Genomic DNA, 18,036 nt, shown 5'->3' on the forward strand with positions numbered 1-18,036 from the left:
ATGGATGTATTCAATTTATTTCATCTCAAACAGAAGAGGTAAAGAGCCCCCAAACAACACACACACACACACACACACACACACACACACACACACACACACACACACACACACACACACACACACACACACACTGCCACCGTCCCCTCTTCCACAGACAGTCAGGATCTAAATGATTAAAATACAGAGTGCATTATTATTCCAGCTTAAGTTGGGAAGCTTGTTTTTGTATTTTTGGCACGCCTGTGTGACAGTCGTCTGCCCTACACCTCCCTGGAGTAGCGTGCTCTCCGCCTGTGGATCGCCACACCAATACTGAACAACAGCGCCACTGCCAGGAGTCCCACCGCCACTGCAAGAGCTGTTATCACACCTGAGGGAGACATCACTTCTGTTTAGGTACATGTAAATGTGGAACATTTCCAAAAGCGCTCATCTTTTTAAGTTAGTTTTGCTCTGAAAATCACCGCACTGGTTCCCAAAGTAAATCTTGGAATAAATATATTGCAGTTTGACAGTGCTTGAATATGAATTTAAATAGAGCCAAATAATAATGTGCAGCAGAGAAAAGACATGGACGGGAATATAAAATATGACTTGTTCACCTGCGCTTGACCATTTTGTCTTAAACCCGCATCCGACCTCCCAGTCCTCCGCCATGACGCCCCTCATCAGCTCGGTGAACATGGGCAGAGGACAGGGGTTCAGTCCATTGCATCCTGGCACAGGGTTGGGGTACGGGTCGCGCCGGGAGTCATTGCGGTAATACAGCTCCACAGAATAGGATCTGGGTAATTATTAGGATGAATACAATTGCGTGTTATATAAAGGGGATTGTATCATGTGCTAATTTGACCATCGCAGTCCTGGATGGCTGCCATATTCCCATGGAATTCAAAAGGGAAAGGTATTTGTGCGAGTAAACGGTGAAATGCTCAGAAATGTGGAGTGGTTTTGGGCATCTGACCTAGATAGCTTACTTGAATATGCAATAGGGAGAAGAAGAAGAAGAAGAAGAAGAAGAAGAAGAAGAAAAAAAAAGAGCATGAAGTAAAACTGGAAGGAAGTCATTACCCATCATACTCCTGGTAGAACTCAAAGAGCTGACAGGCAGCGTAAGGAGGAAGGAGGCCGTCGTACACGTCCAGAGCTGCCTGGAGGGTGATGAGTGTGGAGTCATGCTTGAATGAGGAACAAGCATCACAGCAATAAGGAGGTGAGGCGCGCATGTGAAAACAGCAGTTTGCGCAATAGATTATAAATGTGTGCAAGGACCCAAACAACCAAACTTACAGCGGAATACATAATGAATTTGAGAGTGCTCCCTGGCTCTACTGCCTTTGAGAAATTCCCCAGGATGGCATTCAGCAGGACCCCTGGTAAATTAACACAGCGTCAACAGTGCAAATTAATTTTTCCCAGATAGCGAGACAATCCTTTTGACCTTATTGGGTATCTTGTCTCGTAAATTATTATTATTATTATTATTATTTTATTTTTTTTGTCGCATTAGCTCATATGTGCTAATATTCTTTTGGGAAACCCGACCCTGCTCATTACACGGTCAGAGGTATAAACAAAGCCTCGGCCAGCAGTAACATTAGAAACACATTTTTTTTTTAATTAATTGCTGCTAATGTGAGCCCCCACCTCCCGAGAGCCTGGCCTTCTCTCCTCGCTTGTGACTGAGGATGCTGTACGTGACCTCAAAGGATGCTACTCTCTTCAGGGTGTCCAGGACGTCTTGGGTGGCCCAGCGTGGGAGAGTCAAGTTATGGATCCTCTGCGCAAAAAAAAAGAAGAAAAGTGCTCACTATCCGGCATCACGCTAATAATCACATTACACAACACATGAATGGCAACGAACGAGGTTTTACATGGCTGCATTTCATCGTTTCTATTATCCCTTCTATTTTTAGCGCCAGTCTGAAGATAACAGATGCTCATTTTGCGAGTGTGAATGAGCGTATTCAACCTGGCCTAGAATCCACCCATCTCATAATGCTTTAATTATCATTTCAATATGTTGCCCTATTCATGTCTTAATGTATGTCTGGAAATGATTCCCCCCCTCCCCCCACTTCCGCCCCTTTCCCCCCTTTTCTCTGCAGCCTCGCCTTCGGCTTCACTCCCCTGCAGCTGCTGTTTTGTATCAGAGATCGAAGAACCTGTAATCTGAATAATACGAGGAGTAGACGAGTTTCATACTGTTTGTGTGTCTGTTCATGCGCTTAATTTGAAATATTATACCTGGCAGGAAAGGGTGTCGTAGACCCTCCATATTTTCTTCCCAACCAGTTTGGACACGGGGTAGCCGGTGTGGTTGGAGAGACCCTCTACGAAGTACTGCATGGTGAAGAAACGAGTAAGAACATCACATTAAACCGTGGATAATAATGATCTGGGGAATACAACACTTTAATTATTGTTTATGTGACTAACATGAAACTTTTTTTTTTCTTTTTTTTTTTGCGGTTGTTTTGGCAGGAACACTGAGCGACAATCTATTTTTAGGTGTTTATAATTCAAAATCGCACAAATTAGCTGCTTAATTTGATGAACTGGAATAGTTTACTAATGCTGTTGATTTAACCTTTAGTCAAACAGCATGGTGGCAAAAAAAAAAGGTACCAATCTAGTTCATCTAGCCTATACCTTGCAGGTATTGTGCCTCCAGCAGAGGGTGTTAAAATTCAATGCAGGAGGCCCCTGGCTTGATCTCAAACACCACCTTAATAGGCAGCACATGGGACTCCGTTTAATTAAAACCTTTTTTATTGTAATTCTAAATCTAATTCAACCCAACCGTTAATTAATGTCTCTCCGAGAATGTGAGAGAAATTGCACCGTGCAGCTTTTTGTGGGCACTGGAGTCACCCTGCCTGAGAAAAATCACTGAGAGGACACGATGTCTGCAGCATAACTAACACGTCCACTGGAGGTGCTGATTGCGTTGGCACCCAACAACTGTGAAGTATATATTTCACTGAAATGTGCATTTTACCGTGTTAGTTTCATTTACAAATCAAGGCGCAGAATAGAAGCGGCCGAGGTGAGGAAGAGAATTGTTCACGGTAATTTGGATTATACAAGTCTGGGGATATGAAACGAGAGTTACTGGCAAGTTTTCCCCCTCTGTTTAACGGGCACATGACTCAACGGGAAAGTGATGTTTTGAAGACGAAACGAACAAGCGAGTAGAACATTTGCGTCACTGAACAGATGCTGAGGATGAGCTGCAGCACAGACGGCCCGTCTCTCTCTCTGTGCGGCTCGTCTTACCTGGTGAGCCCTGAGGAACCTCTGGTACGGCTCGCTCTCAAAGGTCTCCGTCATCAGCGCTCTGAACCTCGGACAGTCTTTGCCCGGAGACTTCAACAGCTTGAGAAATCGAAAACAGCAGCCAAGCATCAGTGGAAATAATGCATGTTTACAGCAGGTACCGCAAGTCTTCCGGGCACAATTATATGTTCATTTCACACTTTTTAAAAACAGTGGGGAATTTGAGCACAGCGGGTTCACAGCCGAGGTGAACGCCGACAACAACAGGGAGCTGCTGCAGAGAGACACTTCAATGAACTTAGCCAGGCTTGGATTCCGCTGCGTACAGCTGCTGTTGTGGGAAAGGGGAAATATTTGTGTGGCTTTGCAGCCCACCTTGTCCTGGGCCCTGGGGATGGTGTGCACTGGAACAGGCCGCCACAGTAACTGGGGCGTGATGGGAGGCGGGCGTGTGGTCGGCGGGAACATCCCAGCGAGGCAGGCCTGGGCGCTCATCAGAGTTCGGTCGTAGTCGGTGCTCCGTACATACAACTGTGGTGAACATGGAGGGAACATGGCATTACGTAGCATGCATATGCTGCTTCTGCTGTTGCTGCTGCTGCTGCTGAACTCGTCATGAGTACCGCTTTCTGCTGTGTTCTTCCAAATGGCTAAATCAGTCTTAACTAGCTTTTTAGAAATTTAAAATAACTGCGTCTGCAATCGCAGAGACTTTTTTTTTTTTTTTTTTTTTCCCAGTTTCTATTTTTATTTAATAAACATGCAAAGTAAATGCACCAAGCAAAGCAGCAGTGTGTCATGAATGAGCTGTATTTATCCCAAGTCAGCCGAGGTATTCCCTGAACATAAAGAGGAGGGGAGTCAGAAGAGATCCAAATGAATGAGCGAGGGAGGGAGGGAGGGAGGAGGAGGGATCCGAAGAGAGAAGAGATCCGTCTTGCGGTGATCTCTTCTGACATCAGCCTTCGCTCATCTATATCTCTCTGTCACTCTGTGTCAGGTTTTTGCACACAGTAAATCACGCTGATAAGGTTGGATGTTCCTGTGATACCGAGAATGCTTCTCTTTTTCTCAACCCCTTTTGTGAAATTAAAGCAGACGCGGCAGCACAGGGAAAGGTACGGTACAAGTTGACTGAGAGCTGGGCGACAAATTGCCAATGACAGGTACTGAGAAGAGCTGTTATTTTTGTGGTAATTGCATGTTATTTAAGAGAGAGGGGGAAGAGGACTGAAAGCCAGAAGGAGACGGAGAGAGGGAGGTGGGTAGTGACAGTGGGAGAACAAAAAGGAAGGCAGTGATTGTAAAAAGTTAAAAAAAGAAAGAAAAAAAGGCAGGAGAAGAAAACCAGAAATAATATCTACATAATGACATTATGCTGAGCATGCAGCTCAGGGGCACACTGAACATGCAGCAGGCTACTAACTGTACTGCACATGGAGCCCAGAGGCTACGTTACCTCACATGTTTCAGCATATTACAAGGCCGTGAGTCAGCCACATTAACTTAGTGTGTGTGGTTACAGCCATTATAGATGGCGACCCACCATAGATTTCACTTGTTGGAGGGCAAACATGACAGGAGGATTGAATGACGCTAGTTCACAGGGACATCAACTAACTAAGGACAGGAAAAAGAAAAAATTCCCACACACATACTTATATTTATAAGCAAATGTACCTACTTCTTTGTTGCTGTAGTCTTTGCTGAGGAAGTTTCCATACCGCCTCCTTAGAAACCTGCCCAGCTCAAACTGCTGCTTCATGCCCAGCTAAAAGAAAAATGTCCAGCACTGTTCATTTTTTTTTTTTTTTTTTTTTTTTTAATAGAATCTGACCTTTCATCTAAAAAAAAAACCCTGGCAGATTTATGGCCCCATTCTACTTATTTACATAGAATAACAAATTTAATCTCCCTCCTGCTGTGCCTCCAAGAGCATAAAATAATAAGTTTATTCACTGTAAACTAGCTAATTGCCTGAGAGCAGAACAGTAGGAAGGAATTTCATTAAAACTCTGTACAACCAACTTTTTTTTTCCCCATCAAAAGACTTAAGTCTATTAGAAACTTATTTTATAATGTAACATTGTAAGTGAAATATACTACTACTATTTTACTTAAGGTGATGTTCATGACTTATGTATATTATTTAACATTGTTCAGACTTTGACCCGGTAGCTTGTTCACTGTGGGGATAGACTCTAGTACAGGGACCCCAAAGTGCCAAGCACAACAAAAACTTCATAAAACACAATGACATTTCAGAAAACACACCAACACATTTTTTGAAGTGCGTTTTTGTTTTGTTGTCGGGTTTTCTCTTTGCTGTCATGGTTTCGTCATCGTATTGTTGTGTTTTTAAAATGCTGTTGTGTGTTTTAGAATGAATTTTAAGTACAACTAAAAGCTCTTTACGTCAGCTGGTCCTCATACTGAGAACGACAACATCGGTCGATTGTTTGTGGCTATTAAAACATCGCGTCGTATCTGAAAAGGCCTGAAGTTTGATACCCGCGCTCGAGGTGCATCTCCTTTGGTGCCGTCTCTCTCCTAAACAACAAGGTGTCGCTACTGAGAAACATACAATCTACACTCCTAATAGTTTTCTGCGGAACGTCTAATCTTTTACTGTTGTTGCAGCAATCTCCTTTCATAAATTCGGTGCCCTCTAGAAATCCCTTTGCTCCCTCGTTGATGGATCTGCTCACAGATTTGCACCTCCTGCTCAACCGTTTTGCATGCACCGGTGCTGCTGTGAACGCCAGGTGACAAAAAACTTTTGATGGCCTGTGACCAGCCGAAACGACACCAAAGCGCACCGTGCACCTGCAGGAATGATGTCACTTTTGGCACACACCACCATGCGCAAGAGTGGCAACATCAAGCGTAAAATTGCACTTGACGAAGTGCACCTTGGGAAGAAGGTTTGGGGTCGTTGGACGGATCAAACAAAGAACTCTCACAGAGGACACTGACATTTGTTATTTTAACCCAAATAATGATCTTTTCCTGAAGCTAACCGGGCTTCAACCATTTCTCAGCGTTAACTAGTGTTTATTATCGCTACCATGAAGATGAAAGTCTAGTGCGGCTGTTCGCCTCTTCAATGGTCAAATTACTTAAGGTGTCGTGTTGGTCTTATAGATGGAAATTGACGTATCAGGTTGTTTCAGTGTGAGGGTGTATTGCCATATTTAGTTGTTTTGTGCCCAAAATCCTGCTTGACAAAATAATGATGACAAACGGAGAGTTACACCAAATACCTCAGTCAGCTGCCCGAAGCCCTGAGCCCACACTTCTTCCCCATGTGGGTCCCTGGGATACGACTCAATAGGCGATCGATCACCGTGTCGGAACACCTTCAAAGTCAGAACAAATAATGTCACATGTATTCAGATGCCACGCTGCTCCTGTACTTTCCATTACACCGTGCACTTATGAGGAAGATAACCACCCTGAGGCAGAAGTCATAAATAGAAACCTGTGATTGTGGACAATCCAGTCTGGATTTGAGGTACAATAGAGACATTTTTATGACATCATCAAGACAGTGGAGCTGCTCCATTAGTGTTGTTAACCTGAGGGCTCACTTTCTGAGCAATGACATAACCCAAGGGTTGATTAAACTGGATTATGGACACAGCTGATTCACTGCTGCAAACACCACAGACATCTTAACTTATTTTACAAGCAACGTGGGTGTAAAAACTTGAGAAAAAAAAAAAAGCCAACCATATTGTCAAGTCAACAAAGTCATAGTCTGCTTTTAAAGGTAATTGTTATTTTCCAATACTGTCCTTTTTCACGAAAAACACAGTTTTAGGATTTAGCATGATCTTAACTAAACCAATCTAAACAGGACTCAACGATAATAGATTAGAATAGAACACTTTTAAAAAACAAACTGTGACTCAAAATGTGTCAATTAAAATTCAATGACATGAAAGCACATTTCCAGAGGATATGCAGGAATTTAGAGGAACCAACTGATAAAAATGTAACTGCTTGATAGCAAAACGTAAATGCGATATGATGTAGATTTATCTTTAGATTAAGATGCAAAACTAACAGACAGTAAACATAATATTATAATACTCTGCCGTCAGTAGGAAGTGACAAACACACAAAAGTGGTATATAAGGTCACAGTTAAAAAAAAGATCAACAGAATACCTTCAAAAAGTGACACATTATAAGAAGAATGTGTGATTTTCACTGAAATGATTCAATTGTGTAATGAGGTGTTATGTAAAGAGGTTTATGAGCAAAGCTGTGGTGTCTGGGGGAGATATGCTTGACACTGTTGGTGTTTGGGCTCAAAGTAATCCTTTGTCACATAAAAGTGCAGATATGATAATACTCACTGGGCAGAAAAATACAGTGTAATCAGCAACAATGCCAAGCAAAAGTAGCTTCCAGATTATATTCAAATTGTGGCATTCAAAAAATAAATGCTGTCAATAACACTGTACAAACATCTTGTGTGATGTGTCACTGATCCAGCACAGCTGAATTTGAAACAGCAATAAAATGTCCAAATCCCTTCTCAATTATGTACACAGGAGATGGGGGGGGGGAAAAAAAAGTGGGTAAACTTACAGCCACAACAAACTTCAGTACTCGGCACTCAGTCAAGCAGACGCAACAGAGGAAGAACACACAGCCCAAAGTCTTCTGCAACTTCTGCATCTTTTGACTTGTTGATCGCTACTTCCTGTGCAAAGTCCCCCTGTTGATATGAGAGAAAAAAATGTCATAAAACATTCATTATAAAGCTAATTATGACCAAAAAAATATCATGAATAGTTGTTGATTTTAGTCAAGCAAAGTTCATGCAAGATGTGTCTTTTGGATTAATATTAAATTTGGTCATACTTTAAATACTAATAATGTCCAGATTTTAAGTCATCTTTATTTAATCTTTTTTTTTTTTTTTTTTTTTTTTAAATGTAATACAAAATTATATATATAAGAGAACATGCACAACAAAAAGCATTGAAAAAAATAGCAAACCGTAGAAATGAATATCTGCACTTACCTCAGCATGCTTGTTCACACGTTTTGCTGTTGCACTCAAATGGTTCACAGACAGACGTGGGCTGCTGTGCATCCCAAATCTTCAGTCCTACCTAGACTGACACCAAGTGCCTGTTTCACTGAAGTTCTAGGCAGTGCTTTTATAGCCCTTCCTACCTGACCTCATCTCTCTCTCTCCCTCTCCCCAGGGATTTCTGGTCCCAATCTACTCCGTTGTCGACTGTAGTCCAAATCACTGTCTCCCGCTGTGCACATGACATGACAGCCCACCCTGCCGGACATGTTTGAGTCAGCTCTTGATCTTAAGGATACAGGTTCGGCCCCCCTCAAAATGTGGATAACTCTACTTTAAAGCCACAGTCGCATCTTCTTAAGGACGCTCTTTAGAGGAGCACAGAGACAAAGAAACAGGCTGAGTGTGAATGCACCCACCTGGCTTCTCACGTTGTACTCCTACGTGAATAAACACACATGTGCACACTTAGCCACTGGCCCAGGGCCACAAACACTCATTATAACTTGCTGTGTCATCCGCCGTGGGTTTGGCCCCAAAATTACAGGGCCTGGAGTGTTTTCCCTTACTTAGCACACATGTAAGTATCTGTTAGTATCAAAGCAGCTTTATGGGATACAATGGGATTAGTGAGTGTGAAGACTTAGAGCTATACAGCGTTGACACCATATTTGATGTAAGTGTAAGATAGGATCTGTCGTGACGAGTAATTTACAGTATCTACAGAGGTGGCGTGTCAGAGTAACAAATGTTTTCAATATTAAATTAAGTCTCATAGATAATGATCTGCAATAAGAGAGCACACGCAAGTGGCAGCTTAAATGTCGGACCGGACTTTTTCAATGTAAAAACACTCCATTATAGATAAAGTGTGGTCTTTTCATGGAATTTCTTTACAGTAACGCAAACTATAAAGTACCACCAGCCTTACATTTTAAGCAGAAATACAGTAATAGTAATAGTATTAACAACAGCATTTCAATCTATCAGTGTAGTTATTATAATGTCTGCTCATGAAACATGACGGTCAGCATGTGTCGGAACTAATTTAAAACCCTTTAAATGGCAATCAGTGTGAAATGTATTGGAATAATAGCATAAAAAAAGAAATAATCAAGCAAACAAATACACCAAAGTACAGTATTTATATCTCACAGCAGCGCACAATAATCATTTCACTGTCACGCACACACACACACACACACACACACACACACACTGGTACTGTAGATTGTACAGGTTGGCTTTGAAAAACTATACACCTGTACAAACGGGTCACTGAATCCACCTGCACTCATCTACAAAGCCACATACTCAAAGGTCTGAATGGAGGAAAAGAAAGAAGTTTCTCCATATGGTGCCAACGCACACACACACACACACACACACACACACACACACACACACACAAACAACGACAACAGCAACAACAACAACATGTGCACATTTGCCGAAAAATGCTGCAATTGATACACAGCAGTTCACTGAAGGGTCACTAAACATGCAAGCAAACACTCAGAACTCTGAACGCCCCCCCCCCCCCGCCTCCTCTCTCTACATTTGTCACTCACACAAACATAAAACACAAACACACCACTCACACTCCATCAATTTCCCTCCCTCTCTCCCCCAAGTGGCTGTAGTGTGTTTTTTTTTTTTTTTTTTTTTTTGTCTTTGTTGAAATAATTGCAGTGATTTTCAAGACCGTTGTCATGGCAACACAGAGGCTGATGCATGTTGACAGAATCTGTTGCAGGGCGACCGAGAGACTGAAAATGGGAGATAAGAGGTGGGAGGAGATGTGGTGAGCGTGAATGTGTGCGCGCGCACGCGCGCTTGTGTGTTGAAGCTGATGATGGCGGTGGTGTGTGTGTGGGGGGTGGGGGGTGGGGTGGGGTGAGGGGTTGGAGGGGTGGAGGCTTACATGTGCTTCAATCCATATGATGAATGGAGATGAGCAGTATGGGACAGACAGAACGAGGCCCGAGATCAGGAATGAACAGTTATGAGTGTATGAGAGAGTGAGAGAGAAGAGGTGGGGGGTGGTGGTGGTGGGGGGGAAAGGCGGGGGGGCTATTTTAGTCTGGGCGTTGTCATGGAAACTGCAGCTTCACTACAAATGGAGACATCCAGAACACATGGATCGTCAAACAAATGGCGTGCGTAAGGCTCAGCGTGAAGCCACGCCGTGGCCGACCGACACCGCGCTATCTCAGTCGAAACGTACCCCCACCCACACTGGCGCCCACCCCTCCACATATCAGTGGCACCTTCCTCGTCGCGGAGACTGAATATCAATGGGAGGGTTGGCTTTTTTAGGTGGGGGGCGGGTGGGGGGGCGGAGGAGGGGGACAAACGGTCGGAGTCAGTAACTGAGTGACAGGTGGCGGTGTCCGTTCAGTGAGTCACAGCCACTCCCACTCCGTCTTTTAATCAACGGCCTTTCTTTTTTTTTTTTTTTTGAACGCTTTCCTCCTCTTGCCTCTCCTCTCTGTCGACCCCTGGACTCTCTGTCCGTCTCCCATCCTCTCCCCTCTTCCTCTATCTCTCGCCTGCGCTCTGAAGGACGGAGGTATTCCCACATTTCTCCGTTGTCATGGCAACACCGCCGCAGCGAGAACAGGAAAGAGAGGATGCATGCAGGCAGGGAGGAGGACGAGGAGGAGGAGGAGGAGGAGGAGGAGAGGAGGATGGAGACGTGGTGGTGGGGGAGGTGGGGGGTGAAGAGGCAGAGGGGGAGGGGTGTGGAAGCGGCCTTAAGACGAGGGGATGTGTGAACAATGCTAATGCTAATGGTAGCAGCAGCAGCAGCAGCAGCAGAAGAGCAGCCAAGTGTTGGTGAATTTCTCTCTTGTCGCATCCTGCTGGCGCACACTCACGTGTCACATCCACATTTGCACAATTGCCAGCGGGAACCTATTTGCGCCGTATTGACGTCTTCCGCAAAATGATAGACGAGGACTGCCGACGCTCAGCCGTTTGACTCCTCGAACGAGCAGCTCCGCAGCACTTCCAGTCGTTTCTCGAGCGTCATTTGGAGGAAAACGGATTTCCTACCTGGAGCACCTCTGAACTGCCACGTGCTTCTGTTCCGGGTGATTCAATCGTGAGCGTAAACTGACGCCGGTCAAATGACCCACTGGGCCAAGATGGATCTGCGCGGGATACACGCAGAAGCCACGGGAAGACCAAAGCGATTTCATATCGATGTCATCATCCCCCTTCAATCAGCACAGAACACAATCTCATTATCTCTTCATATATATCGTAAGCCATTAGAACAAAGCGGTGTTGCATCAATTTCCCAATATGTAAAGATGTGAGGGGAGCGGCAAAGCTCCTGTGGCCCGCAGAGCAGCGCCTCCACCCTCCTCTCCCCTCACTACATGTTTATCTGATTGACATGTTGCACAAAACTCAGATTCATATCGGCCCGGACCGGACCGGATATTCCGTCACGTGTTCCGCAGACATGTTACATTTACGCCGTTTGGTCGCCTACCTGGAGTCGTCTGCTGCGTGACAACCGTCTTGCTGTCCTCTCAGTCAACGACTCGTCTCTTGATGTCAATATCGTTATCCCCCACGGGACAAAAATGTCCTTCTTTAAGACAGAAGGAGAATATGCGCAACGGCAGGAAAGGGGACGTGAAAAATAGAAAGATGAGTTTGTTCTGCCGTTTGGTATCCATACGAGGAATCTCCGTGAATTTCCACCTTTTTTTTTGCTCTTCGATGGCAAACATTTTCCTTTGAATACATCTGAAGTGCTCATCTTATACTTGATGACAAAATATCAGACAGAAAAACCTATTGACTTACATGAATCGGTCAATTTAGAAAACACATACCTAAAGTACAACATCACTGAGATATTAAATTATTACAAAATCCTTTCCCAGAGGAATGAAGTCAGTGCACCCTGTAATTGTGAGATTCCATTCATGTTTATATTTTGTATGTCTGCCTGTATTTATTTTTGAAGAAAGACTCAGTCCTTCTGGGCGTGGATGATGCCACTCTTGCCCGAATCTGTGGATCGATGTTCTACTATTTTCAGTCCTTTTATCATTCAGTGTTTGCACTGTACAATACGTGCATTCATAGTCGCATCCATAAACACTCTCGCGGTCACTGTCAAAGTGCCGGATAGGTCCACACCAAACATTCAGAAACACGTCTGATCCCAACATTTTTTTTTTTTTGGTTTCATTTTACCAAACAAGTGTGCTGCAAATATTCATCGAGCGTCTTTTCATGTTCTTTGTCAAAGTTTGATCTTGCAGATTTGTTTGGTTTCGTGAGCAATGTTTTCCTTCTCAGATGCCGTGTGGAGAGTTCGACTTCAAGGAGAGCACTTTTTCCTGTATGAGGACTGAAACACTGGTTCCCACAGATAACCATCTGCATCGTTTCACTATATATACATCAGGATGCATATATAGTGATATGTCTGTGGTGTTTTTTTTTAATTTATTTTTTTAGGACAGCCACTGCACCATCTGGTATTGGTAGTATGGATCTTCCTATATCTCCCAACCGCTGCTGCGGCTGTGTTTCAGCTTATGTTTAGTCGCCCCCTAATGCTCTTGTACCGTTGCCCGTTTTTATGAAGTTTCACAACCTGGTTTTATTTAGGAAATACCTCATGCGAAGCCATGTTGCACACAACCCAGGACGACACCGTGTAAACTGTGGCATTCAAGAGTTCTTTTATAACCTTGTTCATGCAGTTAGCCTTAACTGGAAATGATGTGTCATCGCTTCGTTTCCATTGTCTCAGTAGTTACTGCGGTGATTATAGTCTGAAAACCCTGTTTGCATGAAGGTTTGCTCAGTCACTCTGAACGGCGGACCGATCGGCAAGCATTGTGCGTGGCTAAGTACAAAGGCAATGAAGTCAAGTGTTTGTTTCTAAATGTAGTTCCAACAATAGCGATGGTGGTGGAGCGAGATGAAGCGATGCAACCAGATGTAGCAACGCTGGCAAATATCGAGGAATTTAAGTCGGAGCAAGAACAATACCGAAAATAAATATAGATGTATAAATAAGTAATGATAATAAAAAGATTGCAATTTTAATTTACCGGCAAAAAGTTGCACTCTGCTCACATTAGAGGAGCTGTTGTTTGGAAACTGGCGAGTTTTTTTTTTGCACAGCAATGTTGGCCATTGCCAATTTCGTTAAAGGTTTCTTCATTAGTTTCAAAATAAGCCCAAGGTCCACTCGCCTGGTGATACCAGACCCAAATTCACTGTGTGAATATTTGGGTCTGGTGACGCTCCTTTGAGGATTGTTTCCAATCGTTGAATCCTAACGGGCGTAGACCTCACCTTAATTATTGGAGCAGCCTGTAATCAATCGGCATTCACCACCACATACTTATTGGACCGCTTCAAGGTCATCGCACTTAGCCACCCCCCACTGGTTGCTGATTGGTCCCCCATTCAGAGCAGCTGAGCAAACCTTCATGAAAACAGGGTTTCCTGACTATTTCCGCAGAAAAGAATGAAGCGGTCAGCAGTAGTCCGGTGAACATTAATAGATAATCTTTCAACTTGAAGCTAGCAGCCAGTTAGCACAACGTAGCATACATATTGGAGAAGGGAGACTGTCCTCAACAGAATGCAGTACCACACCGTCTAGCTTGTCAATTTAAACTGCAAAAAAACTGAAATGTAAAAAGATTAGTGTAATGTAAATGTAAAAAATGATTTTATACTTGACTATTTAATGACCCTGCTCAGTAACATATGATGTCTTGTCATCATCATGAGGTTCTAATTAGCTAAGGCTTCACCATGCGTTTTTTTTTTTTTTTTTTTTTTTTTTTCTTTTAACAACCAGCACCAGGACTGAATCTATGAATACTCTCCAGGCATCAACAACGCTAAAAATCTCTCCATAAGTCACAGTGCCATTAAACGCTAAAAGTGCCACAACATTAACCAGGTAAAGTAAAAACATCACCCCTATCTGCAGTTATGGTAAATCAATACCCGAGTAAGTGTAATAATCTAATAACAACATCAGCGCAGTGCCTGAAGAGCATCTTTGTGTGTGGGAGTGTATGCACTGGGGAACAATTTGCTGCATACCTTCCCCCAGTAAATACATGGGAAGCGTGTGTTCACAATGTACGCTGGAAACTAAATATTAATAGGGAAAGTAATTACTTTAAAGCTCTTCTGACCATAGGCCTACAGAGTAACACTGGGGAGGCATCTTTTTCTTTTTTCTTTTCTGGTAACACGTAATATAATCATGAAGCAATATAACTGTGTTGTTTTTAACAGTATTTTTAGATTTTCAATTGGTTTTTAGCATTGGGAGAGATATTTTTATCACCCATTAAAACAAATTCACCAAAACTTTCTGCTGCATTTGCAACATTTTAAATTAACTTATGTATATGAATTCATAAATGAATGAATAATGAATAGATACAACTGTTACAGTGCTTGGGCATGACATAATAAAAGTCACACACCACGTGAAAATCTGACATAAGTCGGCATCAGTCTAAGCCCACACACACATGTACCACAGCACCTCTACTGCACACCCACTTCAGCCACATTTAGAGGAGAGAAAAACAAACACAGGTCTCTTTCCGGGTGACGTGTCTTATTGGTCAGCTTGAGTGTTTTATCCCCTGAAGAGGTGAAGAACCGTCTGGGGTTACAAGGGCTTCTGAGTGCTCGCAAGATAGCTATACATGCCAACCAAAATAGCTTCCCTCTGGTATGCTTGTTTAGCTCCTCTCCCTGGATTATTAATTGAGTTCTTTCGGTTGGAAAAAGGAAAGCGTATCACCGAGTGAAAAGGTCCAGCAGGGCTCTTAATGATACTGAGAGAAGAGAGGGAATCTAGATATAGACTGAAACAAAAGCAAAGTATGTTCAGTACGGTGTGAGAACGCTCCTTTGACAACATCAGCTTCTAGTCGCCAACAGTTTCATGTAATAACAGCCAAAAAAAGGAATCTTTAAACAAAGAGCAGACTTTAAATCAAAGGGCCTCTGGTTTTCTTTTATCCATCTTACACAAATTAAGCCCAACTGGGTCACTGTTGTATTTTTCCTCATACTTTCCATGATACTTTGGATTCCCAGCCTAAGCTAAGATGGTTCTGTGTAGTCCATCTTCATATCAACAATTCCTAAATAGGACGCAGGATCTATACTTGCTTTATTTTTTTCTATGACTGCTGCCCACACCGCCGTAACAAACACGCTACTCTCGTGCTAAACGCATGCTTTTCTCATCGCAACCCTCAAAAGTGTGAAGGAATGAAAGGCGTTCTCGTGGCTCCTCGATCAGCAGAGATGCAGCCCAGACTCTGACACCTCTGCTTCACAGCGGAGTTTATGTTGTGTCAGGTTCCCCACAGACTCTGGAGTCTGTCTGTGGGCCAGGGGAGCTCGGGGAATCCCTGGAGAAACACACAGCTGGGAGGTTATTGAATTTGAAGGGAAAAGACAGCACAGGGAAGAGGGGAGGATAGTGCAGGCTCTGTGGATTTCTAGAAAATGACTGCACCACCACCACCGAGCAGAGGGAGATGAGGCTGTACAGGGAGAGTGTTACATTTTGCAAACAGAAATCATCTTTTCTTTTTAAACACAGAATTGGAAATTACAAGTGGGGGTTTATGTTGATATATATATACCTCCCGTGGATTATGGTTGTTTCTTGCTGCAAGGGATGTAACTGGTATTTTTAAATTCCACCTTTTCTAATTTAAAATTACCCCACTGCATCACATTATATTCACGCCAAGATCACAGAATGCTCCAAATGTATTTGCATTTGAGCATTTCTCTTTGATCTTTAGTGCATATTAATGTATTCTTTTCTGCTGCATACACACTCTTTGCTCACTCTCACCCCCCCTCGACCACCCCAACCCACCCCACACAATTCATATTAGCATTACCCTTCTCAAACGTAGCACAAAGAGGACAAATCCAAGTCTTCTGTGCATTCACCATATGTTTTCTCACTATTAACACAAGCTGAGAAAAGGCTGCAAACATAGATATCAATAACATGTTTCAAATTGTGTTAAAGAATATTTCTTTCCTCGTTTCTACAATTTTATACCGAGGCTGTCTCCTCTGTTGTTATTTCAGTGTACAAGCCTGTAACATTATGTCCAAGAAGTCTCATGGGGACTGAAGTCTCTGGAGACCAGAGTACAAGCCGGAGACAATTACATTCAAGAAAATGACTTTACATCGCAAAACATTTCAAATGCGTGTCTCCACGCTGTAAGGCCCAAACATGTAATCTGAAAATATTCAAATTCACAGTTATGGTTCATGACTGATGCAATTCTTATTGCATGAATCCCTTGAAGTTGTTGTTTTGTAATGTGGGTTGGACTTCACAGTGGACATCTGTGATAGTATACACAGTTTTACCTCACCTCAGGGTTTAAAATAAACTCCGGAGCATACAGATGAACAGAATACGAGACAGGGAAGCAAACGAATTAGGCTGTGCTCTGTCAGAGAAGAAGTACTGATAATGTCTCTCTTTAAGGCCTTGCGGTTTTTTTTTCCCCATTTTCTTCTTCTGGAGATGTCAGCAGTATAACCCAGATCCACTGAGCTGCTTTTACTCTTTACACCATGCATGGAAAAAGTCCAACGAATCCCTAAAAGGAAGTGATTTGTTTCCTTGATTTCCTTGTTCATTTTACCTGTTTGGCCAGTTTGCAAATTCATAAAATTTACTACAAATAAAAAATGGCAGTACAGGTTAATGTACGACTGCGCTAATGTAACATGACGGACTGTTTGATTTATTAAGGCGGTTGCCACGCTGTAGTGATTAGAGGATCTATTAGTGTTGAATTTGTCAAAATATTGTGACTGCACTTCTACAGCGACTTCTTAATCAATTAGTCGACTCATTTATTTTTACAATTTCAATCCACAAAGACTAATAGATCAGTGGGGTGCTTTTATTCCAAGAAAATTATGAGCCCACCTCTGGCACTTAAATTAAATTAATTAATCATATTTCATAATTATAGATTTTCATAGGTAAAAAAATTATAGAGAAAATCTGTTTTTTCTTTTATTTACAGCTTCTAATTGTGATAGTTTGTCAGCCAGCTGGCACTTTGAGTTCTGTACAGCCACGTTTTCTGCAATACCATTTTAATTTACCTTTATATAATAAGCTACTTTTAGGATATTAATGTGCACATAGTAGATGGGTTGTTTCTGTCCTTAACCTTAATTTGAAAGTTCTTCCAGTTTCCTGATTGAAGCTAAATATATACATATATATATATATATATATATATATATATATATATATATATAAAAAACGTAAGAAACAAATTACAATGTAAACACAATTGTTGTTCAGACTCTTTTTTCATTTTTTTCATTATAAAATTTCACTCAATTTTCAACATAATTTGTCATTTTAAGCCTTTTAACTAATTTCTTATTTAGTTAGTTTTGGTGGTCTGCAGGATGAAATCACAACAAAGAATGAAAGTGGTATACGTTTCTAATAGCAGAATAACTCCTTACAGTGAGCGGAAACTTGAAGTCACACAAGTAGCAACACAGTGAAATAATATACCTCTCAGTCACTGTATGACAGTCATTGAAGTGCATGTAAAGCACATGTTGGTTTTCCTATAACTGAAGAAATACACTCTTCTGCCACACTGTGTACCT

The 18,036-nt window shown here is 42.4% G+C and overlaps 1 protein-coding gene across 2 annotated transcripts; it reads right to left on the reverse strand.

The window, feature by feature from the left end:
- Nucleotides 1-8: 8 nt before the first annotated feature.
- LOC138202050 (testicular acid phosphatase homolog) lies at nt 9-8,004 on the reverse strand. 2 transcript variants are annotated; one of them, XM_069155740.1, is made up of 11 exons: nt 7,881-8,004; nt 6,546-6,641; nt 4,967-5,053; nt 3,658-3,813; nt 3,283-3,381; nt 2,251-2,346; nt 1,651-1,783; nt 1,294-1,376; nt 1,075-1,181; nt 606-787; nt 9-373 (listed from the first exon to the last, which is right to left on the reverse strand). In XM_069155740.1, the coding sequence occupies exons 1-11, from the start codon at nt 7,968-7,970 to the stop codon at nt 264-266; spliced, it is 1,239 nt and encodes a 412-aa protein (XP_069011841.1). In that variant the 5' UTR covers nt 7,971-8,004; the 3' UTR covers nt 9-263. The 2 variants fall into 2 exon arrangements, with proteins under 2 accessions (XP_069011841.1, XP_069011840.1); XM_069155739.1 differs by having other exon boundaries at nt 286-787.
- Nucleotides 8,005-18,036: the final 10,032 nt, after the last annotated feature.

This window comes from Embiotoca jacksoni, unplaced genomic scaffold, assembly GCF_022577435.1.
Source record: "Embiotoca jacksoni isolate LCO1_2020_lvr unplaced genomic scaffold, fEmbJac1.0.p SCAF_20, whole genome shotgun sequence".
Classification (NCBI taxonomy): domain Eukaryota; kingdom Metazoa; phylum Chordata; class Actinopteri; family Embiotocidae; genus Embiotoca; species Embiotoca jacksoni.

Bases quoted from the DNA above. Each gene is read 5' to 3' on its own strand.
- LOC138202050 (XM_069155739.1), bottom strand. From the start codon at position 7,970: ATGCAGAAGTTGCAGAAGACTTTGGGCTGTGTGTTCTTCCTCTGTTGC. The intron at 3,814-4,966 runs GTAGGTACATTT...TGTTCACCACAG, and splicing joins AAGACTACAGCAACAAAGAA to TTGTATGTACGGAGCACCGA. The intron at 2,347-3,282 runs GTAAGACGAGCC...TTCACCATGCAG, and splicing joins GGTTCCTCAGGGCTCACCAG to TACTTCGTAGAGGGTCTCTC.